Below are 27743 nucleotides of genomic sequence, written 5' to 3'. Positions count from 1 at the left end.
CATATCAGAATTTCTGCATACGACAGGAACCAGTTCTAACAACTAGTTTAAATGTCCCAAGCCTTCTAATAGTACTTTTCTTGCCTTATATTCTGGGTATAAGTGATCACAGGGTCAGAAGTATAAATTGTTTTAGTTTGCAGAGAGGTTGTTGCTTAGACACATGCCAGTTTTTGCATGGTAATGAGGCAATTTGCTGTTGTATGTTAATCTATTATTTTTCTACTTTAAAAGTATAATGAATGCTTGATAGGTTGAAATATATTTGCATAAACTGTTATGAGTCAAATTCATGGATCTTCCTCCCGAGTTTGTAATGAGACATGAAAATTATAATGAGACTTTCTAAATGAAAGGGGTTCTTAATATGATGCTATGAATGTAGCTGTGAAATGTGTTATAAGAAATAGAACAAAACCCAGAAAAGATAGTTTTTCTCTAATAAGAGATTTTTAAAACAACCATCCAACCTTCCTTTTCAGGACAGCTTCTTGCACTGTTTCTTCTCTTACTCAATCCAAACTCCATTGAAGTCACCTTTGGAAAAAGATAAGCAATGGAGAAATCAACTGGAAATTTCATAAATTCCTTTTTTAGTTTTTATAAATAAAAATGTTATTGGCTTGTGATGTGAGACAGTGAAGACATTTACAATATTTCAGTCAATAGACAGAGGAATTTGCTGACTTAACATAAAAAAAGGGCCAAGGCATGGATTAGAGCTCTGACACCCAGAATGTGATGTTGGTTACGTCAGCCAACAGTGCATCAACGAAATTCAGGGCTTAGGATGGCTGGTCACCACTGCCAAATTTATTTGGAAATGGCTGTGTTGATTTGAGGGTTAGGGGAATTTGGCGCCTGGTGTACCCGTTAGTTTTGGGGGCAGAGAATGATGTCTCACTGAGTTTACTTACCAGTGTAGATACAGGTTAAATGAGGGACTGCAAATCAAATAAGCAGCTCACATTTGTTCATCTTTATTAGCTAATGGTGAATTTATATACTTCTTATTCTAGTTGAGTGTACACAGTGTAAATATTGGTTTCTTTGAACTGAATTTAAAAGTTGGATCTGTCTCTGAATTTAGCTTGTAATTTCTGAAAGATGTTGCTCACAGCATTATGTGCTTAAGCAATCTACTGTAACAAGAGACTAAGAAAATCTAGGTATAGATTATTTTTTAAAGTGATGAGCAATAGCACAAAAGATAATTTGTTATGAAAGACTGTTGCAATTATAAGATATCAATCAAGTTCTTTAATGTCATAAATATTGATAGAACAGTAATTTATTTTAAAATCAAGACATTCTGAAAGATGATGCAAAATGAATGAGTATCAGAAAACCTGAGTTAGTGGACAATTTTTCAGAAACTCTTATGAAAAAAGAACTGCTGAATCCATGCTGTCATCTCTTCTCAATGATGCCTGGTGTGCCAGCGCAGCTAAAAGAGTACGTTTATTTCCTACACTTCATTTGAATCCCTTATTAATGCTGACATCTGTTCAAATCTTAATTACCACATTACCACAAATAGTCCCTTGTCAAATCTAACCTAATTTAAAAATAGCTCAAAAACACAAGTGTGAAATGCGTCTCTATGTAATACAATGATGTTTTATTAATAAAGTAAATGAAGACATCATTTGCATAGTATCAAGCCCATCAAGATTACAAAGGTTTTTATCTAGTTTATGGCAATTGTTTTGTCATGACAATTCATATTGTTGATAACCTTTTTATATATAAAAGATTATACTTGCATTATACTTGGAAAGTTGTCCATTATATTAGAAAAACTTTTTTGTATGATATGCAGTTGTTTTGTAGTTAACATGTCTCTAGCTGATACTTTTTATAGAACTGCAAACATTATTGAAAAAAAACCCACCACTACTGAAGTAGTTTTGTGCCATTTATATGATACCTAAATATTGAGTACAGTATGATGTGTTTGAAATGAGTAACTGAGTAGCAGAACCAGAATGATAGACTATTTCCCTTTGTCAAAAAAAAAAAAAAAAAAAAAATCAATGGCCTTTCTTGATGTGCATATTTTCAGATGCATTTGAAGACCCTTAGAGGTCTTTACCAGATGTAGATAGCAGACATGCTTTTTACTTTTTTTAATTATATTTTTTGAGCCTTTGCACTGTATCATGCCCTTTACCTATCAGGTGAAGAGACAAAATCTTAAGACAGTCAAAATTACATCAAAAGTCAAAATCTGCCCCTTAGGGTTATACAGATTTACTTTAGTGCTTTTAGGTGCATCTAAACCCTTGATCAGCTGTAAAAGAAGTAAAGAATCTCAAAGATGTGTTAGGCTAAGAATAAGGAGTACCTTCTGGAATACTGCTCATCTGATTGTAACTAATCAAAAACCAAGAAACGTGAAATGGACCGGGGAAAAGTGTCTGTATATATCTGGACTTTCTGCCTGGCTTTTAGGGATTGGTTAGCAAGGCTAGTATCCAATCTGGTATTGTTCAGTATCATCTCAACCCAGCTGTTGACAAAATAAGAGCTGTATCTGAAACTTATAAATTTGCCGTTGCTACGTGGGTCATTGCATTTATGAAAAGTTTTGAGGCAAAATCTACCAGATTGGATTTGAGACTTTGATAATTGTTAAGGTTTATTTTGTGTACACCTTATCTGTGCAAAGGGGCTTTATTAATAATTCTATCAAACCTAAGAATACCAAAATCCAATCACTTTGTAGACTGTAACTATAAAAAGTCAGTCATTCTTGTATCAAGTTAAATGAAACTCTTCAGAGCAGGACAGGAAATTGGTTGCTTCCAAAGAGTTGAAGGAATTCAGAAGTTAAAGTCTGAAAAGCGGCATTAGCAAGCACTTCCAGCCAGTGCACCGAGGGAGTACTTTGTGTTGAAATAGTCCAAAAACTGTTTGACCTAATGTGGTGGGTTGATGCTGGTAGAATACAGGGTACCCAGCCAGGCTGCTCTATCTCCTTCTTACTCACCTGCACGGGGAGAGAAAATACAATGAAAGATCTGAGTGTCAAATAAGGCAGGGAGAGATCACTCAACAATTACTGTTATAAGCAAACCAGACTCAGCTTGGAGAAATTAATTTATTACTAAAATAAACCCTTCCACATGTTCGAGTATGGAATCCTCTGGAATCCCTGGGACCACAGGCCTTGCCTGTGAAAGTAGTGTACTGGAAGCAACATAGTGCTAAGGTACTGTGAAGAGGTAAATAGAGGTAAACATTTATTGTGCAGTTTGAAGCAAGCTGTTCCAATTAAAGATTGTGCCCTCTGATTGGATAAACTTTATTCCCCCTAAATGCCAGTTTTAATTTTTTTGCTTTAATTTAAAGGTAAAGCACAAATAGTGTTATGGTGCCTTCCAAGTTTATGCATACATTCATATTTAGTTTGCAGACTGAGAACACTCATACATTTCTATAAAGACGGAAGTGAAAAATTCCTTCAGGTGAAGGTATTTATTATTAGAACCGTGTGAAGAAAAGGACAACCTAAGCTTAGGTCTTACATTTCCAGTGCTCTACAACATGTTTTAACTTCATCTTCCAGCTGATTGTTAGAGGACTTAGATGAGGATGTTTTCTTGGAAGGTTTTTAAAATTGAGATCATGTCTTTTGAGAGATCTGATGAATGTGTTGGTATTGAAATAATCAATTGTGTATTGAATATGAGTTTTATCTGCTGGTTTATGAAACATCACTAACACTGATTTTCTTCAGAAATTCCTTTTTTGAATAAAAATCTTAAAAAATCCTGGAAAGTTTTGAATGGGTCAAATCAGTGAGCTGAAAAATCAAATAATGCCTTCCACCTAAAACTTATGGTTTACGATTTATTAAAAATATGAAATTATGACTAAAGCAAGCAGCTGAATTTGCTCTTTTCTCATCTTCACTGTCAGTAAAAAAAGAACACATTCTCCTAATCTTCTCAAACTCTTGCATGTACTGGAAATCAATACTTTTAACATAGCTAAAGGAGCGCTGATCTGCTGAATGTAAGGTGATGTATATAAGTAAACTCTTTCTGTAATGCTAAAATAATAGCAAACAAGCATTTTCTTTTATTTTTTCATATCTTTTTGTTCTAGGGACATTAACTTGTAACATCATCCAGTGCATGCTAGATTCCTTCTGCCAAAACCAGCACAAAGCTCTGTTCTCTCGCTCTCCAGAGAAAGGGACTGAAGCGTGGTGCATGCTAAAGAAGGTATCCTTACACTTGAGAAGCCTGGCCCCTGCTCAGTTAAATGCTATTTTTTTTGACTGAACATTTCTGTGTTCTAGACTGTATGTGTAAAAATGATACCCAGAGTATTAAGTAGTTTCTGGTTCTGGGTATTATGTTACATTTAACAATGAATTTTGTTTTGTTTATTCTAGTGCAGTTTACTACCCCTGTACATTCTCTTCCAGTGCTGAGTGGCTTGCCCACAGCTAATGAGTAACATCTGTGAGGCTCAAGGAAAAGCAGCTGATTCTTACAGTCCATTTTGGATTACCAAACCTTGACTTTGTATAATCTCATGATAGCAAAAAAATCCACTGACCTCTCTTGTCCACTGCTGGCTGCTGGGGGAAAAATAGTCTGTTTTCCTATATAAATGCGGCAGATTTTTGAAAGCCAGTGGAAACAGAATGTTCAGTGATGCATAGTTTGGGAATTTAAACTTTCCAATGGATATCTAGGTAAATTATTGCTTTTGCTTCTCAGAAGCAAGTGAATGATGCAAGAATCAGGCAATCTGTACAAAATTGTTTTCTAATTCTTGAGCCAACTACCTCAAAATATACTCCTAAGTCTCAATTCCTTCTAATTTCTGTCACCTTGTATCTGCTTTCTTAGTCCTGTCAAGAGCATTTAAGAACAATGCCTTCTATTAGTCACAACTTGCTGTCTTTATCACGGGTGCTCAGATCAATGCCATGTACTCTCCCTCCACAGGAGATTGATGTATTTTATGCTGAAAACTGTGTTATCAACACTTTTGTTTTAGAAATGGTAATGTAAGCCTGAAGCACTGAGGACCTGGCTGAAGTTTTAGGCACTTGAAGCGAGCAGCAAGTCTGCTGCTGTAATTGTAGTGTGTTGTTTCTGATTGTTATGCCTTTTGGCTGGGTTACTTTAAATGTATGTTCCTTTTTCCATCTTTTCATATGTCAGTCTCTCAGAAATTTGAAGAGTTTTTCAAAATAAAGTGAGATTCAGTAAATGTGTAGATGACATTCAGTGACTTCTGATGTGTTAGATGATGTGAATTTCTAAAATGGATCTTTAGATTTTCTTTCTCATCACTGAAATATTTTGTTATCTTGGTCCTATTTACTCACTTTTGCAAATGCCACATAAAGTTTCATATGGCTGTATTGATAAATACATTCTATATGTCTCAGCAACTAATTGATTGATTATCTTCTCAATCTGTAGCTCAGAACTGATGATGTATGAAGTCCAGTTCTGAATATATGCTTTTCAAGACTGGCAATCCAAAGGTTACTGCAGTGGTTAGAGCTGATCATTGCAGACCCTTGAAAAAGAGCAGGTGGCAATCTGCTTTCCTAAGGAGCAACTGCTTTCTCAAGAGCTTGTGGCAGATCCACCACATTTTCCTAAAGGTCTTAAAATTGGAATGCCTAGATGGTAAATAGTAAAGCTTGCTCTTCCACTAACAAATTAGCACAGTAGTTGTATGGCCTGCACACACTTTAGGGAGGTAAGTTTACTATACTTTGATGGATCTTGCTGGTCATTACTTTTCTGTAGAGGTGTCCTCAGTTGGTAGAAATGCTTGTGCAACCCAGTTGATTAATTTCTGTGTCAATATCCCTGTACAGGGACATGAAATATCTGTTTTTCCTCCTTCTCTGATGATGTTCACCTCTGTGTACTCAAGACGGTCTGATTGTAGTCCTAGCAATGATTTGTTTCCCATACATTTATGATCTATTCTGATATCTTAGGTATTGTAATAGCACACACATTCCCATCTCAATCTTCAGCCATGGAACTTGTGTCACTAGAATTACATTTCTGAAAGAACTGCTCATTCAGGATTGCCTACTGCAAAAATGAGAATAATTCAAACTAATTATTCTGTCTTATTTGACTGTTAGTTTGATGTGATATCACCTGCCCACATTTATAATTTCTCCCATATTTGGCTTCTTTTCTAGATATAGTTGTTATCTTTCTTTCCAATTCAATGCTTTCCCAGTGCTGGTGAATATTCAGTCTCTTCATTCTCTTCTAATTCTTATTCTTTGCTATAAAGGGAATCTCTACTCATTCATCACAGAGGCAGAGTTGTCTCTGGCTTCTCAAGTGGGTATTTCTTTTATTTGAATATAGATAATGTGCATTCTAAAATCTTGTACACTGATGGAGTTGGTTTTTTTTTTCTTTAATACAATCATTGGATCCCATCTTCTGTTTGGCATTTTTTTCTGAGTATCTACCTACCTGTGCATATGCATTGTTGTAATTTATAGATTTTTAAATATAGTTTATAAATATCATTCATAAATATCTACACATGAGGATTTTATTCTTGTGCAAGACATTGCCCTATGAATTCCATCTTTGCTACAGTTTTTCTTTGACTGCCTCTGGTCTTGTCACCCTTGGCACTTCTTTTTAGCCTTTAAACAACATTCTTAGGCATAGTTAGGGAGAGAGATCTTCCATGAATTCAGATTATGTTTATCTAATGGAGCATCTTTTTATTGGTGCTGTTCATTAAGCTTTTGTCTGAACTTAAAAGGCTGGATTATCTTTTCTTGTATCTCTGAAAGATATTCCTCTTGAATATTGCAGTAAGCAAATAACTTGAGATTGGAAAGCAGCAGGAGATCCATATCCCAAGAAGTTTTCCACCCTAGGCATCAGATTCCTGTTTGCTGCTGTCAAAGTAGAGTGTTGGTCTTCCATGCAGTTGTATACATCAGCTTATTTCTTGAAACTCAGAAACTATCTTGAAAGATGGAAAAAAAAATTTAGAATATTCTTAGTAATGCAGTAGTAACACTCATTGAACCAATTTTGACAAAAGAATAATTTTTTGGTGTCTCTAGGAGCTGGAAATACCATGTTTTCAGTTTAAATTAAATTCCACTTTTTGTTCACCTCTGAGAAAAAAGTTCTGTGTTATATAGCCAAAAATAATTAGCTCTATATTCTCTTTCCATATGTAGAACACCAGTTTTAAGTCATTATTATTAGTAGCTCAGTTAAAAATAGTTCTACTTAAGGAAAAATAGGTACACCAAAGCATTTTTATATGTGGTATTTTTCACGACCAGTTAAAAATATAATTTTTTATTGCTACAGTGTATATATTTTTTATTCCATGTAGCATACATTAGAATTAGTAGTACAGGAAAGCATGTGTTGCATTTAGTTGAGATTACTGTTTAAATTTCTGTAGCTTCAATATGTAGACAGCAGCATCCAATTTATGTTCTTGTCACTTCATTAGTGACATGAAGAAAAGTTATTTTTATTAAAATGTAAATAATTTTCTAGAACAGAGTCACTATTTGGACTGAATAAACTTCATTATATGCAAACATGTTTTGTTTTCGTGCCACTCTTAAAGATATGAAATATTTCCAGAATTCTGTTTTGTTTTAGAGATTTTGTTTTTCATATAAGAATCCAAGTGATGGGGCTTTTGCTACTTTTCTCTCCAGTCTGGCCATGATTAGGCAATTCTGCATCCTATACAGCTGGTTTTAGTTGTCTTTGTGCAAAAAAAAAAAATACTCTTTATTGACTTTATTGGTCTGTGATGCCTGATATTTTATATACTGAAAGTGGCTAGAAAATTTCTGTAGCTGTCAGCATTCATAAGCAAGATCAATTAGTGTATCTCCCTCCTTCTGTGTCTGAAGTGTTCTGTCTCATGGGAAGTCACAAAATAATTTTCAACAGTTTAGACTGGATGAAAAGAGTTTTTTTGTCCAGCCTGCAGGTAATATGTGTTCTTTTCAAGATAATTGTGATGCTTTTCCAAGTCCCTAAGCATATGGTCACTCTTAGCTCCACTTGAAAAACTGTATTTGCCCATCATAGGAAGCTTTTTTCTTTTGCTGAGAGTGACATTGCTAAGTGTACACTATTGAATATAAATGCAGTAAATCACAAAAAAAGTTAGTAACCTTTCTATTTGAACTGTAATTTATGCTAATATATTTCCCTGGTTCTCAGGACTTTGTTTTATTGCAATAGGTTCTCCATCACAGGAAAAAGCACTCAATTCTGGATGTAAACTTAGTTTTATGAGTTCAGTAAATAGGAACTCCTAACCTCTTTTGGACATAAAGTGTATGAAAAATTGACTCGTCCATGTCATGGACAAATAGAATGCCCATGGCACAGGTCTGTGGGTGCAGAGTTTCCCATTTAGATTTGCACCTAAAACTTCAGTTGAGGAGATTACATTATCTCATAGGTAAGGGCAATGGAGCTGGTGAAAGGTCTGGAGCAAAAATCCTCTGAGGAGCAGCTGAGGAGAGCTGGGGTTGTTGAGCCTGGAGAAAAGGAGGCTCAGGGGAGACCTTATCACATTGAATACTGCTTGAAAGGAGGCTGAGCCACATGAGTGTCAGCCTTTTCTCCCAGGCAACCAGCTACAGGACGGGATTGTATAGTCTGAAGCTGAGCCAGGGGAGGTTCAGGCTGGACATGAGGAAGAATTTCTTTGTGGAAAAAGGGGTTGTTAAGCATTGGAATGGGCTGCCCAAGGAAGTGGTGGACTCACAATCCCTGAAAGCATTCAGGAAATGACTGGATATGGCACTTGGTGCTGTGGTCTAGTTGAGAGGGGCGTGATTATTTAAGAGTTGGACTTGGTGAACTTGGAGGTCTTTTCCAGCCTCAGTAATTCTGTGGTGATTCTGTATTCCTACCTTTTTATGACAGTCATTGCATTTGACATTTTTACTGTGCTGCCTGAAGAAAAAGAGCCATTTCTGTTATGCTTTGATTTCATTACCAAAGTTATTTTAAAGAATAAATGTAAATTGTGGTTCAGTTGTTGGAATACACCACAGCTGACAGCATTTAATTCTGCTTGCCTGTTATTTAATCACATAAGCAGTACCTGAATTCTTTTGTTGACATTCTCTTTATATTACATTTATTTAAAAATCAATAAAGAACCCATATTAGTTATTTTTTTTTAACTGTGTGCTTTATTTATTCTGTAACTCTGACTGTGCTGATGTTTCTCCTAGGAAGACAAACAACAACAAAAAATGCTGTATGTCCCTTGTTACTTTGTGGTAATATTGGTTAAGGTATTTATCTGTGAATTTGTTAGGAGGGCTTTATGTAGGTGATAGAATTGCTTATACTCTTAAGGTCAATTAAGTCTGAAGACATGAAAGTTAGGTACTTTTACATAAACTGTATTCACAACTGTTTTGTAATAACTGCCTGAAACAGTATGGGGAGTGTATAAGAGACATTTGTTTTAAAACTCTAAAGCCTGAATAATATTTGTAACTAACCCACATTATACTGTCAAAAGAAGGGATTTTTTTTTCTCTTAACAGTAACCTTATATGTTTTAACTAGCTTTTTCTTAAGCTAATTTACTTTTATCTAATAACATTAAAATGTAATTACATTCTTTTTTTAACTTACACCATTTTGATTCCATTATCTGGCAACAGAATTTGGTCACTGGTGTTTCTAAAACATGTATCATGATTAAATGCTTTGTTTCAGGGCAGTGTGTTTTCAGGAAATTGATTTTTGAGTTACACAGAGAACATGGTAAATCTGGGAAGCCTTTATATGCTACTAGTGTTATTTGTTATCTTTCAGATAGGAAATAGACCTCCATGTTGTGCAATGAAGTCAGTCTTTGCTTCCTGATTGGAGAGAACTTGAATATGGTGATTCAAAAGCATAGTAGCAGTCACACTGTGGCAAATGTTTTTGTTGCTTGTGCTTATACTGGTATATGGCTGAGAAAATTGCTGTGTCTTTCTTCTTCCTGATCAGTAGGAGTGGACTAAAAGAACGAGCATTAATGCCTATTTCCATTATATCTAGGAAGTGGCACAGAACATTACAGTTCATTTTGGCAGCAGTTTTTGGCAGCTATGAATAACCACAGAGCCACCACTCTTTTTTTTAATTAGGCAGAAACTTCCTTGTATTGGTGTTTCGTTGATTTTAAAAAGTTCTCTGAAAGTATCTAGGGTTTTTTTTTGCTAAATCTTGCAATGTTATAGGCTTGTTGGTTTCTTGTGATGCAGTCACCTTCTAACCCTTTCTACTTGTGTGATGTGTGTAAATGTTCTAATCAGTTTTGATTTGTCTTTGTGCAGTTCTTCATATGATGCCTTGTACACCAAGGGAAGTTCTCAAGCTGTTTAGGTAATGGTCCATTTACTCTGGGACTGGTAATGAGTAAGATAGTTCATGCACAGGAACTATATTAAATGTACTGGAAGTTCTTACTGTAACCAAATATGTGGGAGTGAAAGGTAAGAGAGGAGCCTGGAATGGTCAGCAGGATCCCCAGAAAGGAATTTCAGGAGTTAGTCTGGATCTCTCTAGGTGGTAGATCTTGAAGGTCTAGAGATGGCTTACTGGAGGAGCCAGGCCACCAGGCAGTGCAGCATGTGAAATCCTGAGCTGACTTCTCAGTAACTGGTAATACAAAACATTAAAGGTCTATATATAAATAGTTTAGAATTATTTTGACTTAAATGCTACTACATGGAGGAATACCAGCAATATGAATAAGCTAGATTAAACCCAAGTGCAGTCTTTGAGTTTAAATCTTACCACATTTCTGGTTTGAAGTTATTTATTGCTTTTTGTCAGTTTATACGCCTTGTTCCTAATTACAGCCAGCTATTAAGATTAATGTTTACCTTGAGCAAGCAGTATTTGCCAGATTTACCTTTTGTTTTGTCTGCCTGATGGATGTGCTTAAAAGAGGTGGTTTACAGGATTCCCCCTCAGAAGCAGGGAAGATTGATCAAGTGTAATGATAAGAACAGCAACATCGTTTTGGCTTTACCAGGGGGATAAAAGCTTATCAAAATGATATAGCTAAACAAAAGTGAAAACCAATTAGTCAGTGACTGTAGTTTTTCTATAGGGATTTTGTTAACCTTTTATCACCTGATTAAATATCTGTTTCATGCAACTGTAGAAAATGGGAAAATATGCACTATTTCTTAATCTTTTAGCATTAACTTTTAATTTATTTCACTAACAGATTGTCACTTGCATTCCTAAAGAGAACATTTGCAGTCATATCAGCGCAATAAGCACACATTATTTCGGTGACTTGCGCCACAGACTGAGTCATAGGAGTTTTCAATTCTACTCTGGAGTAGGTGCATAAAAGCTTTCAGAGCACTTTTTAATCTTGTATCTGTGAAATGCTATGTTTCCTTACTTTGGTAGGCTCTGCATGTATACAGAAATCTGCCTTTCCTCCTTTTATGTGAAGAGATTTATAGTCTGAAACAAGACACTGATGCTGGTTTATTCAGTAAGGTTTGTTCATATTTTAATTATGTAAGAAGTTGAGCTAAAGTGACTAAAGATCTGTTACTGTATTCTTCAAGCTAAAAGATACCTTTATCTTTAAAAAAATATCTCCAGTTATATAATCTGATTATGTAATGATGGGCAGTCATAGATCTCCCTCCTTCCCTCCCTCCCTTTATTCCAAATGTTATTATTGGCACAACTGAAAGACAATTAACAGCTCAATCCTTTTGAAAAGCTGCATCAACAATTCCTTTGCCTATGAATTTTCATGAGGAGGGTGGGTGTGGTTATCATGCTGATGCACGTGGGTAGCACTCCACTGACCATGAAAGGTTTTTATTAGGGCTTGACTGGCTGCCCCTGGTGCTCTTTTGGGCAATGTGGGATTGCTCTGTCAGAGAGACAAGCAGCTCCTGTGGGGACAGGCACTCATACTGTAGCATAGAGATGGCCATGCTACAAAAATCAAAAAAAGCTACCTGTGCAAGTGGGTTTGAAGAAGAGATGGAACAGTGGTGGTGTGTGTTGCTTGTCAGCCTGATGCAAATGCTGAGATAATTGGGATGCTTCAGGCAAAGATATTTCAGAATATCTTGTGCAGGAAGCACCAAGGGCCAGTTCATTTTAATACTTCATGATAGGTCATATGTGGTGTTTCAGTTCAGGAACTCTTAGCTCTCAAGGAGGAATAGTCTACAAAGTGGAATAGGAGGCTACTTACTGCTGCCAAGGTAGTCCTTCTCCCATTTATTGAAAAGTGGAGGCTCCTAAAAATCTTGCAGTTGTCAGTCCTGATTCAATATCCTTTCTAATCAATTTTCTTGATTTCTTTAAAAATACTCCATATTCATCTGTTGAATCACAAGGCATTCCTCCCCCAAAAGTGCTTTGACATTGCATGCAAATTTTAATGAGTCATAAATAAAAGTATGAATAACATTATGTTGTATTTCATAAGGAACCATTTGCAATGAGTTCCCACACTGCATTATACATTAAAGACTTTGTTAATTAAGTGCCCACCTCATTTTCTAAAGGTTTTTTCTAACACATCTCAAGACTTGCTGGGCAGCTATTTTCAGCTGTGTCCCTTATCAGACAGTTTCTTGGGTAACTGAAGCTTCCCATTCACACTAAGTCTGGAATTTTGCATGCTTCAGTTTAATCATTTCAAATGAAGCTCTCACCCATAACTCCCTTTGTAGATGATCCATATTACGACCTTAGTATGAATTGAATGTATCTACTCATATATGGGCAATTAAATTTCCTTGATAGAAAAAACATGTAACATGTAGGATAGGCAAAGTTTTTTGTTTTTTTTTTTTTTTCTGGATTGTTGTTGTTTCGGAGTTGATATGCTCTTTGGAGATTATATTTTAAAAATACTTGTGTTGAAAGTATAATAATTAAAATTATTATTTTACTATTATCTGAATATTGAAAGAATGTTCCATCTGGAGTCTAAATACTGAAAAAAGTTAGAAAAAATGTTAGTTTTTCTCTGTACATTATCCCCAAATTAAGCTTTTATCTAATGCTTTTTATTTCTTCGTAAGACTTTATATTAAACATGTCTTTGTATTGTAGTAGGGATGCTCATATTACATTCACGTTTCCTGAAATTCAGGCTAATCAGAAGTAGTATATTAGAATAATCTGTTAAATGGAAAGCCACATGTTGGTTTGATGATAAGATACGGTTTTATTTAACCCAGGTTGCTATAAATATTATCTATGTGTATCTTAAAACTGAAACAAGTGATGTAATAAACTACTGAAAAAATGAGACTTGAGAAAAGGCTGAAATAAGCTTTTGAGAATTTATTCCAGAAACTATTCTTTCAACAAATGTTCTTTATAAAAATCTAATCTGCATTGTTCCTTTTTGTTGTCCTTTGTTTTTTCTCCCAAAGCTAAATGTGCCAAGCATTGTAATGAATTCATTACACATAGATGTCAGAATTGTCTTTGGCTCTTCACATTTGCTAACAGGTAATGAACTAGAACAATTGGCAATCTATGCAGATTTCTTACTGTGAAGGCAGTTTCTTTAATTTGAACAGATGACCTGAGGACAGGGTCCATTAGCATAACCATAGTTGGTGTGCAAAGGGGTATTTAGCATGAGGAGTTTCTTAGTATTTTTCTTTTTCTTTCGTTTGACAGAAATAGATGACATTTGATTTTGCAATTACTTAAAGGCAAAAGCACTTTTGTCAAGGACGGTGTTTCGCTAACAGAAAACCCTAAATAATCTTGACACCAAAATCTAGAAGTATGAATTTTTCATGTGGAGTATGTTTACTGATCAGTTGTATAATGATCATCCCACATTATACCATAAATAAGTTGTTTTTTGTCTTAAAATAGTAAATACCAATTGCAGAGTGTAGGCACTAGAGCCTGGAGTGTGGCACTGTCTTTTAAATTTAATTCTGTAGGCAACATAGACTAATTAATTTGCATCCTTCCCAGCCATCATTTCCCTAAAATTTCACCTGCAGTCATCTTAATAATTTTCTATTTTTCATTGTTATCTAACTATAAGGATGTTTATCTCATGATTCCATCTATCCAGTTTTGTTGAGATTGAGTGCAGTATTTTAAATAGCAGTGAAAATACCTGGAGCCCCATTTGGTTCTTGAAAGGTCAAAACATGGTGTGTGAATTGCCCATTGCAATGCAAGGAGTATAAACATGGCTATCAGGTTAATTTGTTAAGTGCTGACAGCATAATATAAAATAGGAAGACACGGTCCATGTTGTAAAACAGCTTGTAAGAGTTAATTGCTGCCTCTGGCTAAGCAGGAGTGTAAATGTAGAAAAAAACCCTACAATTCATAGTTTGTAGTTGAAGATTTCTTTGGGTGGTAGGTATCAGGCATTTTGTAAGTGTTTAGGTAACACAAAGATAAGTCAAGGGGAAAAAACAAAAGAATTGGAAGGAAGATAACAGAATCAACAATCTGAAGGATTGTAAAGCTTCTGTGCTGAACCCTGTATTGTATTTTCCTGGTTTCTAGGTGAGTTCCTAACCTCTGCCTGTGGTACTGCTTCCGTTGCCTTTTTTTGTAATTTTAAGTAGGAATGTAAGAAAATGAAAGAAAGTCAATACCTTTTGCTTCCCATGCTGCATAAATGTTAGGATTATGAGTGTTGTCCTGTCCATGCTAACCTCCAAACTTAGATGTCCTACAAGAGTTGAAAAAAGGAGGGATTCTGTGTTTGTTATCCCTTTTAAGGACTTAAAGCATTTTGCTAAATAAGCATAAGGGAGTACATTGTAATACTGAAAATCATTGTAAGATGGCAAAATGTGTGTCTTCAATTAGTTCCTCTGTTAGTGAACTACTAATATAGAATAAAAGGCAAGAGGATCAATTTCACTAACACAAGCATAATACTTATGTCTGAAGATCTTTTCATAAAGGCTGGCTATTTTCAGTTCTTAAAAGTGCTATTTGCAGGAGAAATGGCCAGTCTCTTTGTGAGCAGGCATGTTTGAAGACTGATGAAATATGTTTTGAAATGAAAGCAAAAGCTTTTCATGAAGTCACAGTTTTAAATCCAGTACACTGAATCTTGTTGCATTTTATTCAACTTTTTCTCGCGTTCGTTTGACTTATAGTAAGATTTTATTCTCAGATAGAATTTTGAGTGGTCTCTGTGCTTTCTCTGCTCCTGAAGGCTTGTTGCACCCAGCAAATAATTCTAAGGTTTCCATTTCTTCCCCGTTCTTGCCCACATGAAGTAAAAAGTCTGTTCATGTACCCATGCTCGTATCCAAGTTTAAAAAGAAGAAAACCTTTTGCTTTCATCTCTTCTGTCCTGAATTTTCTTGTGTTTCTTCTTTCCAGAACTATTATTTTTATCAACTTATTTCTGATTTTAGAATTTCCTGGATATGCTGGAACAAGAGAAGACATTTATTTTTATATAAGAAAACCTAGAATTACATGTGCTACAGATGGAATGCCTGATTTAAAGCTCCATCTCATTCAAACATCTTGGTTTAGCAAACCTTAACATCAAATGAAGTTCGAAGTAGAGGCAGGTGCTAACTAACCATTCATCTGCTCAAACACAGTGGATAAACTGGAAAAAAATTATTAGATATGTGTGAAACAGTTCTGAACAAATGGAGACTCAAGTAAAACACTAGACTTCTTCAGAGTGTTAATGATCACTTGATAAGAGAAATGAAACTTTGTGCCTTTCAGCAAAAAACACCAATGGAATCAATAAGAAAGTAATTGTGGTCAGAATGAACTCTGTTGAAAATAAGCTTCCTATGCATTTCTCTGTGTGTGGGGTTTTTTTCATTTGTTGTTGTTGTTGGGGTTTTTTGTTTTGTTTTTTTGTTTGTTTGTTTTTAGCTATGTCGTCATTGTGTTTTTTCAGATCTAAATTCACCTCTACTTAGAAACAATATGTTTTTTAATTTGTGGCCTAGCTAGTCACATTTCTTCTGAACACAGTGTTCCCTGCATGAGGGAAGATTTATCTTCAGCACATTAATCACAGGTAAAATAACAGAATGCGTATTGTAATTTCTGTTTGGTTCTTGAGCATACAATGGTAAAACACATTACCAGAAAGGTGGTAGACTAGATTCTCCATATAGCCTTTGCAAATTTGCTTGTATTAGTGTTAAAAATATAAATTATAATTTTCTATCTTCCCTGATGGCCATGAGATAGTGAAATTATGATCTTTTTATTGAGACAGGCTCAGATAGCTGCTTCAGTTGGCTGTGAATGGCTTGCTTGTTTTTGTGGTTGGGTTTGGAGTTTTTTAATCAACTTTGTAAATGAAAGAAGGACTACTGCTGATAAATTGTTTAGATACACATTTGGAAAGGCTCATTGGAAGCTCATATCTTTCTGGCAATATTCTCATGAATATAGAATTTGTTAAGAAAAAAGCAGAGGCTATTTATTTATTTATTCCTACTGTGTTATGAAATGAAATAATTGCTTATCTCAACCAGAAGTTTAAATCCAGATCTTACGTTGAAAGAAGGTGATGCAGTTAGGCTGCTTTTTGCACTGCTGGTTGTAATAGGAATGATGCTGTCAACAAACTAAGGACAGATAGCAGTACTTAGGTGAGACAACAAGCTGTCATTTCTCTAGGGCTTTATTTAGTGCATAATCACAGAAGGTCTGTTGTAAGGAGATTACAGAATCCTGTAAATGAAGCTAGAGAACATGGAAAAAAATCGCCATCTCTACACCAACTGTTAAAGGAAGTTTAAGGTAGCTTGTCTTGCATAATTTAAAAAAATTAACATAAGGAAGTCATAAGAACGATTATTCAGTCAATTGGTGCAATGGTTGCTGGAAAAAATGATTGGACTGCTAATTCACCTGCAGGTTAATTTAGTAAACTACATCCTGTGCAAAAGATTGAACTACCTTACCAAATTTTTAAAAATTAACTGCCTCAGGAAGCATGCATGAGTGATGCAAAATGGTATAGCAAAACTATGAAATTCTTTTTATAATCCAGAGATCACTGGAGCAGCCCTACCAAAGTGCACTGCATGGAATTGACTCATGATGGTAATTAACAAATGTAGCAACTAAGTGTGTGGCCATCAATCATTCTAAAGAATTAAAGAAAAATCAATTAACAATTTAATTAAAAGTCATTTGATGACCTCAGTTATTCTGTTTAAATAAGATCATAAATTCTCTTCCCAGTTCAGAATTTAGACCAATTATTTAATTAAAATGTCAGTGAAATATTGACCTGGTGAAACCTTTATTTTAGGTGTTTTAAATATAGATTATCAAATTATCTTAACAGCTTCATATCCCATGAGATAAAAACAGTAGTGTTCCTTTTATTTTATAAAATATTTTTACTGATGGTGAATTATTATGTTATAATATAGACAGCTTTTCTGGGAGAAGGGTGCTCAGGGTATTTTTGTCGGTTCTGCAAATTTTTAGCTGTTATCTGAAGGCTCTTTTTCTTTTACTCACCTACAGTTTGTGTGCTTTTTCTTTCTCCTTCTTCTGAAGAGAGGCACACTGGAAAGTAAATTTACTAGTTTTTGTCAATTATTTTCCAAATGTCTTTGCAGCTGTGGGTTGCCCTTTCCTTATTTACAAGGGGAAATCTCAGTTCTTGATTGAGTTCTGTCTCATCTGTGGGAATTTCTGTTTTCCTAGGTTCAGATTTTGAATCTGCAATATGCTGTTTAATCATCTATGTTGTTTTTAAAAGGCAAATAAATAAATTTTTAATAGAATGTTGTTCTAGAATGTTTAAAATAGCAATTAGTTAACTACACTGTTTTTATTTAATTTGTTTTAAACTTTTTTTTTTTTGTAAAGTTCTATGGAGCTGTCGACTTCCCTCTTGCAGTTCCATCTGCCCATATTTTTATTAGTAGAGGTTAAAAATAAAAAAGTACTTGATGTAAAAAGAAGGATTAAAACTTTGAATGCTTTTGTTTCTTGACCAAAGAAAATGGAGGATAAAAAGAGTCTATAAAACAAAACAGTGCATTATCACTCCTGTCCTGGCACTGATATACTTAAGATAGTGGAGGACCTAATATGAAAGAAGAAATTACCACCCTCCCCACCTCTGCATTCTGCCCTGGCCACAGAAGCATCTGCAGTATTGAACATGCATTTCCCCATTGATGAAGTACAGGTTCCTGATAACAGCAGGTTAATCAGTATTATCACCAGTTGTCATGGATGGGAAGAGAGAAACTTGATCTAAATAATTTTCTAGGTGTCACTTGGTGCTGGGACAGGCAAGCAGAAATTTCTGCATGTCAAGCAGAAATGGAGTATATAAGCTAACTTGCTAAGTAAGTTAGCAGTGGGTCTTTGCCCACTGTAAAATATATTACAAAATTTTGAGTGATCTTCATGCATTTCTCTTGAGTAAATGTCAGTTTATCTTCTTTGTATGCATATGTTGGGATATTTCTAACAGGCCCTGCTAATCAGCATTCATGGGAGTAGGAAATAAAACTTGGAGTCATGATCATAGGTGTCCCTTTATGCCAGTGAAACCAGTTTGAAGGTTCTGTTTTTCACAATGGTCACGAGTAGGATATTGGAGGACGTGGACTCAGTGTAACACTTGGAAAAAAATCACTGAATTGGGAATAAAAATAGATCATGTTCAGTGCCCCATCTTCCCCTGTGCCTCTTGAAGGTGACAGAAGTATGTATGTATGTCTTACTGCACAACTTCTGTGTGTGCAGGCACTCTGTCCTGGACCATCATTCCACACGTAGCAGGTTTTAAGTAGAAAGAAGGCAGTTTACGCAATGTCAGTTTTACAACTCCCTTCACTGACACAAGGAAGTACCAATTTTTTTTTTTTTTTTGAGATTTATGTTGCAAAATAAGCTTGGACTAATTTTAAAAAGCTCAAAAGGCTTCATCTGTGAGGACTTGCATTGGAAAATTAATAATTTGACCGTTGCTTTTTTTTTTATTATTATATGGAAGTTATTCATTAAACAGACCTAGGTGTTAAGACTGTTAAAAAGGGGGAAGATGCACAATATGGTATCTTAGTCACTGACCTATTCCAGGTTGCATTAACTATTTTCTGTGAACAAATAGAAGCATTACTGAATGAGTGTCCTGGTCTTTGGGGGACTAGGAGCCTCCGTCCTTCAATCCATGAAAGCAAATTTAACATTCATAGCTCTCCTTTCTTACGTTGCATTTGTATTAGAAAATCCAACAGGTGTCAAAATTTACAGCCAGAGAGCTGATTTTTGTCTTTTTAACCAAAGTCAATAGGAGTGTAAAATTTTGTGAGAGTTGAATTATAGACATTTTATATGGACATACATGGTGTGCTCAGTAGTTGTACTACAGGGTATATGAGATACCTATGCCATGGTACATTTGGCACTTCAGATCAGTTGCTATGGACATTTTGATGTCCTTACTAAATCTTGCCCACAGTATATGTAGTTTCAATGTACAAAAATATACTTGAAATGTGATTAAATTGGTTGCCATGTGCTTTGGAACATTTTACATCCTCTTGTCTGTCAATATGTCTTATGGATGTGCTCACCTTTGAACACTTAAGAATCTTGTTTCTTTTAAGCAGTCATAGTCAACTGTTACTTGTCCATTTTTATTTCACTTCAGACCTTTATATTGCACCTTGTCATTATGTGCTGCTTTACAATTTATTTTATAACACTTAACTATAAAACAAGGACTGTATCTTTCAGTTGTTTTGCAATAATCCAAAATGATGTACTTCCTGATTTAATAGACCAGGTCATGAGCCAGGCTGGGTTCTGATAGCTGGAGTTTATTTTTACTGCTATAAAATGTGCATTTATTCTCTTCTCTTTTTTTATGCCTCTAAACGTGATGATTTTGTGATTCCTCATTTTCATTTTGATTGACATGTGAAGATTAAAGCTAATCAGACTATAAAAAATACAAATCCAGTTTTTCTTTTATCATTTTTTACTTCAATTCTATCTTGCTCTTGGATGATTTAAATATGATTTTTTTTCCCTTTTTCTGTTTAGACACTGATCTAAGCTGTTTAAATGAGTGTCTGGCTGCAGTTGACTAAAGATATCTTTTTACTAAAGACTGCAACCCACTAGTTCTGCTGAAACACAGTGGTTCTGTACTCTGTTATCTAGACCATAACAATACTGTGAGCACTAGTTTGTCATTGGTAGAACACAAATTCCTTGTTGCCGTATGTCAATTACCCTAAATTAAATAGACAAAGATGAATTATCCTAAAGCTGTGTGTCCATAAGTACCAGGTACTGTAGCAAATTGAGGACCAGGATATGAAGTCCTGCCTCTGCCCCATTTCCTGCATTACTCCCTCCTATTCTGAGGCTGTTTGTGTGTTATACTGCTCAAAATGTCATGAAATTTTTCCCCCAAGAATTTTGTTTTCAAAAATGCAGTTGTAAATCCTCTTTTATCTCTAAATTACTTGAATTTTGGGATGTTTTTTACTGTATATAACTTTGTTGTACTGAGGATCTTCTCCTCACAGCTGAGATTGTGAAAATAATGTGTTCTCTTCTAAACCATGTCCAAACCTAGAGTTTAAAACTTTTAGGTTTCCATGATCACAGTTTTGTATGTTTTGCTTTGTTTTGTTTGGGTTTTTATTGTTTTGGTTTTTTTAAAGAAATGTCAAGATACGATAAATTTATTTAACAAAGCGAGTTTTAGAAAGGTAGTTTTTTCATAAAATTGGTTGAGTCTAGGAGACAGAGATTAACAGAAAAACTCTATTACATTCCTTGCAAATAAGAATCATCACTATTTTAATAATTTTCAATGCCATTTCCATACTTTTAAACCTTTTCAATCACTTCTGATGCAGTCTGCATGTAGTTTCTTTTATTTTGATTAGTTTTTCTTGTGTTTTAAACTTAATCTTAGCTATTTATGTGTAGTCATACTTTTCTTCATCATCTTGCAATATAAAAGAAGGGGAATTATTTGTTGCATGATCTTCTACATTTCTTTATATTCTTTTTACCTCTGCTATAAACTTTAATTTTTTGAAATATTTTAGTATATGCTCTCTGTGAAAGGTATAATATTGTATGAAATTTCATTGTTCCCTTTAAGTTTGTGAAATCATCCTATTAAGTGTAATGATTTGTTCTAATGTGTGGCCATGACTATTAAAAATAATATGGTAACATAAAAACCATCAGGAACATATATTTATAGCAAAAATTTTGGTGATAATTATCTTTCCTACTGTGTGATGGATGTTTTAGGATGTAAGTGATAGCAATTTCTAAGTGATAAATCTCTCAGGTTTTATAAAGGCGAAGAGCAAAACTTTTGCATCAAAAGCTGTCATTCTCTTCTGGTACAACTATTTGTTAAAGCAGCCTGAAAAATAAGTCTTTTTTTATAATGACATCTGAAGCTTCACAGCATGATTATTTTATTAGTATTTCATTTTCTGAACAGACCCATGCTAAAGGTAGTTTATCTAGCTTCGGTCTTATGTGGAGATCGTTAGTGTGGGAAAAAAAATGGTAAGGTGGAAAAATCATCTGAGCTGTGGATTGTATTTCTGCTACATATTGAGAGAGGGGTGACAAAGGCTTGGCCTTCCCACTGCAGTTTTCCTTGAAGTGCATGTGAATTTTATTAATCTCAAGTTTCATGATATACTTTTTACATCATCCTTCATATAACGTAATACACATGAAAATTTGGACTTCTTTGAAGTAAATATATGAAAAGTAGAACTTTTCTAGATGGAGTTTTGACCTTGAAAACTCCTAGTACCAGTAGGACTTTGTTACACAAAGTCTACTGCTTTTGCCATTAATCATAACAGACTGTGCCTACAGCTATTGTTGCCTTTTCCAAGTGAATTATTAAAGATATAGAACACGAGGAGTATTGCAGATCATTTTATCAAGCCAGAAGAGCAGGAGTCACTTGTACGGACTACAGCAACAGCAAAAGGGATGTTTTTCCTGTCTTCATTTACAGTAGACTTCTAACTTAGTGCTTTTGGAATACATCAGCTTAAAATCAATCTGCTATTAAGAAAGGATTTTATAAACCAATTGCTAAATATTAGTGTCTTCATTCACAAAAGTATCTTCAGGGTCCTTTATTTCAATCCATGTCATCTGAAATTCCTTTCATATTTAAGCAGTTCTTCTATTCCTCTGTATTTTTGGAAACATAGGGGATGTAATCAAAAACTTCTAGGGGCTATTTGTTAGATAAAGAAACAAATACTTGGCTGCCTTTTTATCTTAATTAAATCATCATTGATGGAATGATGTATTGATTTATAGCTCACAGACATGCCAGGATCATGAAGTTTTAAGTTTAAACGCTAAAAATATCTTTTAAAACAAAATGAAAATTGAATAGCAATATTGCTTTCCCAAAAATCTCATTGTTCTCTTTCTTTTGAGTTTAATTAGTTGAACCATAGCCAGAAGAAAAAAACAAAAAAGTATAATCAGCAGTCATAAGCAATATATCATTTATATGGGAGATAAATATAGACAGTGAAGAACTGCTGAGACAGTCAAACCGTGGTCCCTTAATGATCCCTGCCCAAGTCACTAATCAGGTGGATAGAAATTTCCTGGGGAAGGTATCCATGAGACTGCTGGATGCTGTACTAGGATGCACCAATTAGGAATTTCCAGTAAATTTACAAGATTCCCTTAACTGGAAATACTAATTGATGCATCTATTGCATAAATTAGTATTTCCATCTATTATCTATTGCCATTCTGAATTGAGCATTGTAATTTGAGACTTAACAGGAGTTCCAGTGAAACACTAGTTTGTTTTTTGTGTGTCTGAAGAGGCCTATTTGCCTATTCAGCCTCTCAGGTACTTCAGAATTAGACCAGAGTAAAAGTAGATTGTGGGGCAGAGGGAAGACAGGTTCCTTCAGAAAGTTCCAGAACAGAGTGGAGCCACAGAGGTGAATTGACTCCTACAGATAACCCTGAAGAAACTTGAAGCCCATTGTCACTCAGAGTGTTTGTGTCTTTGAGCTTGAAGAGTCAAGAGGTAAATTAGTGCAAGTGTTAACTACATAATTCTCTTGTCCACCCATTGAACGTGTTCAGATGGCCTATGGGTGACATTTTATATTTATATGTGCGTAAAAACATAAATATAGGTAGGTATTTGTTATATTATTACTGTCTGTTCTTCAATCTTAGTTGAATGCCATCAGTTCCACTATTACATACTATTTTTGCTAGTCAGTCGTTGTTATCAGTCTAGGGATGCAAATGTTCCCCAAAACATGTTTATAATGCCCTTTTTGTCAATGTTAAGCCAGAAAGGTTTTAAACTTGCCATATATGCTGAACAATTAATTGCCTAGTGACTCACAGATTATGTTTATACACCAATGATGTCACCTGACAAAGATGCTACCAAGATGTGCTCTTGTAGAATGGCAAATTAAGTTTTAAAAATTTTCGTGCCACAGTTATTAGCTTTATTCAGCCTTTTGAAATTCAGTGCTTGGGTCTGTAAGAGGATTGCAGGTGAGAAGGTATCTCATCTTTGAAATGAGCTGTGAAAAAATAGTATTAGAATATTCATAGTACTTAGCAGTAGAATGGCTACTAAGGCATAGATGCTCTTTGCTTTCCTTGTGTCAGAGTAGAACTTGAGTTTAAAAAGTTTGTGTGCAGTGTCTCTCATAAGTTCATTTCCCTTTTTTAAGGTGCCTTTACTCTCGATATTTGGTTAATTTAGGAAGGGTTTTATTCATGTTGTCAGTGTAAAATCAAAGCTTATTTCTCTAAATATTGCTACTAATGCAAAATATACTTTCAAGAACAGCATGTGTTTTTTTTCTCTCTTGAACAAGTGAAAAACTTATTCTTTTCAAGGTGATATCTTATACATAAGGTGCTGTGAACGGGTACTTACATTGCATATAATAATTTTCAGATTTTTTCTTACTCTGAAAACCCAATTAAGCATTACCAGAGAAACTGCTAAACCCTCTTATGGATAAACATGACTTAAATTATTCTATACCTTCCTCTGAGAAGAAAACTTAGGAAAAGGAATTTATTTGGAAAGGCGACTGAAATTAAATATTACAATATAGATATTAAAGGCGATTATAATGATTTTATACAGCTGTAATATTTTTAACTGTATTTTTACAATTGTTCAGTATCTTACCTTTTTGCCGCATGTCAAAGGTAAGCTGCACTTACCTTTTAAAGTTTTTACAGGCTTTCAGTGAATCCTTTTACTAAATGAGGACAGTACACAGTGTTGGATGAAACATGAGAATGCTCTTTTTCTGAGGGAAAAAACAAAGGAACATAAAAGAACATTTGTTTCTCACACAGTATTAGTTTAGGAACCCCTCTTTCAAGGGAGTCTAAAATGCACTAAATTTGAGAACTTACTTAAGTGTGTAGTCTTTTCCAGAGCTTTATTAGTTTTTTCTCGTGGTCTAACCATGCATCTTGCAGCAGTTTGAGGCTATTTCTTCCTGACCTGTGCATCAGATATGTTTTTCCTTTACGTGTTTTAGAATGCTCTTGCTCTTGAACTGCAGCTCAACTTTTATTCATGTGTATGAGAGCATTGGTTTGGGTATGAATAAATTGATAAAGATACCCAAAACAAGTAATAGTAGCACAAAGATAATGACACAGATTAGAGGTGGTACTTTTGGGCCTGCACTTGAGCCCTTGGTGGGATGGTCTGAGGTCTCTTGGAAGGATTCTTGTTTTCCAGGGTGCTTCCAGGCATATCTGAAGTCCAGGGAATAATATCAGTCTTAGTATTTCAAGTTTGAGCAAATACATTTAGGACACACAAGCTGCTGGGTCTGCATGGGCATGACCAGCAGGGCACTGCTGCTTTCAGGGCCAGGCAGGTCTTTCATACTTCTAAATGTGAATTTAACAGGGATTTAAAATGTATTAAATGTGTGAGTGACCAAGCAGACATCCAGATTGTTAGTGAATTGCATACTACTATATAGATCAGATAACTATATTACAGGTCCTGTAATTGTATTTAACTCCTGTTATAACTTAGGTGCATTTGTTTAGGTACATAAACCAGGCAGACTCAACCAATATATATTTTATATTATCAAAATTGGGGGAGAGGTCTAGTATTATAGTTTGCAGATTGAGGCCAGAAAGTATGTTCTGTGATGAGATTGGAATTCTCTGAGAATTTTGCTCATCCAAAATGGGATGAGCAAAATGGGAGAACTAAAATATAGATAAAGTTTTGAAGAGTCTGAACTATAAATAAAAAACATCCCCTCCTCCTGTTGTATTGTATGGTGGATTTTAATTGTAAAAAACAGTAGATTTTTTCAGAACTAATTTAATTACTAAGTGTTGTGGTTAGAAGATATGAAAAAGAGCTGCACTAGAATGCGCTCTCAGCAGAGAATTCCATTATAAATAAAAAGATGCACTTGGCTTAGGTAAGTATATATATCAATATTAACAGGCATTTAAAATTTTGACTGTAATATATGTCATAAATTTCTTTCTGCCAGAGGTGGAAGTCTGTAAGCCACTAGTAATGCTTTTGAAGCAAAGTAATACAGAAAATATAGTATAGTACTCCCAGAAGATGAAGGTGTGAATTTTCCCATACATCATCTTAATGGCAACATTTTCTACAAAATGACATGGGGCACTCCTTTCATATTTCATGACTTTTATTTGCCCAGCTTCAAAATGCCAAATGTGCCAGTGAACAGCACTTTAATATTCATGGATTTCTGGGACAGCTTTGACAGTTGTCAGCTAGAAAAATGGCTTAATTAGGAGGAGTATGACTTGTGATTTCTTCTTCATACTCAGCCACATACACAAACATGTGATATATAACTCCATGTTAGTCTTCCACAGAAAATAAAGTTCACAAAAGAGTGTTCTTTTCCCATCACATTTGACTATTTGTGTTCGCACAAATTTGTGATTGAAAATGCATTTTCATTTATTTTAATTGCTGGAATAATACCTTAGAGGAAAATATACTCTAATTCAGTGGGGGGGAAATCCTGATCAGAACTGAAACGGATGATTTAATATTGTAAATATGACTAAAGTAGCATTATGATTAATTTATGTTATCAAAGAGGCAAATAGAAAGCTAAACCTCAGGCAGCCATTTTCCAGACAGCTGAGTTATTTGTGTAAGAAACAGATTTTTAAAGAGATTAAATAGAAAGCCAGATTGTTTTGAAACAACAGAAATTCTGGTGGGTGGTCATGTTCATACTGTATTTTTAACAGCAGGAAAACATAAACTGAACAAAGGTTCAGAAATTAATTGGATTAATATGTAAGAAAAAGCTAATGCAGTGGCAGAACATGTTTTTAGAGGAGTGGACCTAAGACTTATCCTAGTGGATGAAGCCCTGATTTTTTATAACTTTATGCATGCTTTCAAGAACAGGGAAAATGACTGTCAGTGTGAAAACTTGGAAAGTATCTATAATATCAACTCCTCCTAGTTTGTCAAGTACTCACTAAAAGTGAGGTGTGAACACTTGTGTTGAAGAAAATGAGTTGTTTGGATTGCCCCAGAAGTATTTGATATAAATTAAGCATGAAAATTTGGGAAGTTAATATTTTCTTTAAAGATTTTTAGATTCTTAAGTGATCAGATAAAGTCAGAAATAATGTATTTTGTAAACAACAGTATAAAACACAGGCAGGAAGTTCTTTTTTAGTCCTGCACAAAATATTTTAAGAAGGATCCTGAATTTCTTGGATGTGTGAGTAGAATTATAAGACTTTAGGGTCTCTCATATAACTTTAAATAAAGGTTTACAGCCAGATGGGAAAGCATAGTCTATCATTACTGTAACTTAACTCTCTTTCAATGAAACTTAAAACTCCATGTTTGAATTCTGTATGGATTTTTTTGCACTTGGAGCTCTGGTTCTATCAAAACTTTATGCAAACTGAAAAAACTGTTGTGTTGTTTTGGGTTTTTTTAATTCAATCTTAGTTTAAGATCAAAAAGTTTTAGTTAACAGGTTAGATTCAAACATGAACAGGATTTAGCGATTTATCACTAGAATTTCATGAGTTCTACTGTCCAGCTCAAACCAACAGCTAACTACTTTAAACTGTTGAAATTAATGAAATTTCTTTCCTATATCCGAACCACATATTAGAGAAATGTTTTTTTAGCTTTAGGTCTCAATAAGAATTAAGATCCCAAGGCAGTGCAGATTTTATTATCTAAATTACATAATGAGATCTATACATTTTAAAGTCGTTCTCAACCCAGGTTGTGATTCTGTTTCACTAATACTATAATGTGCTGTACAGAGGTAGTTTTTTCTTTTTGCATTTTATTCAGTGCTTAATTGGTCCTCAAATCACTTGTGGATTCCCATGTAAGGAGTCCTGTGTAATCATGTATATAAACTGCAGATGCTGTACACTGCAGGCAAATTGCAAAATGGGATATCCTTATCAGTTCTTGACCAAAAATATCTTCTGCACTAAAATCACAATGAAATTTTTTATTATATTGAGAATTTTTCATCATTTCTTGTCCTTTAGTGCTGTGTAAGTTTCTTTTATTTGCTGATAGATCCTGACCAGTGGAGTTACTCATGCTCATGAGTAATTGCTTTGCCACACTGACAGCTTTGCAGAGCTGACTTTATGCAAGACTCATTT

General features: G+C 34.7%; 1 protein-coding gene across 4 annotated transcripts in view; it reads left to right on the top strand.

The window, feature by feature from the left end:
• GALNTL6 (polypeptide N-acetylgalactosaminyltransferase like 6) overlaps positions 1-27743 on the top strand; it is a 434988-nt gene that overhangs the window by 73233 nt on the left and 334012 nt on the right. The window contains exon 1 of one of the 4 annotated variants that reach the window (XM_072928380.1): positions 4206-4232. The exons of the other annotated variants lie outside the window; for them this stretch is intronic. Within the exon in view, the coding sequence (XP_072784481.1) occupies positions 4221-4232 (12 nt within the window). The 5' untranslated portion in view covers positions 4206-4220. Of the gene's footprint in view, positions 1-4205; positions 4233-27743 lie in introns of those variants that run through there. 4 annotated transcript variants of the gene reach the window in all.

The sequence above is a fragment of the Taeniopygia guttata genome, chromosome 4 (assembly GCF_048771995.1).
Source record: "Taeniopygia guttata chromosome 4, bTaeGut7.mat, whole genome shotgun sequence".
Classification (NCBI taxonomy): Eukaryota; Metazoa; Chordata; class Aves; order Passeriformes; family Estrildidae; genus Taeniopygia; species Taeniopygia guttata.
Note: the sequence above shows the minus strand (reverse complement) of the source record. Positions and strands in the feature narration are given on the sequence as shown.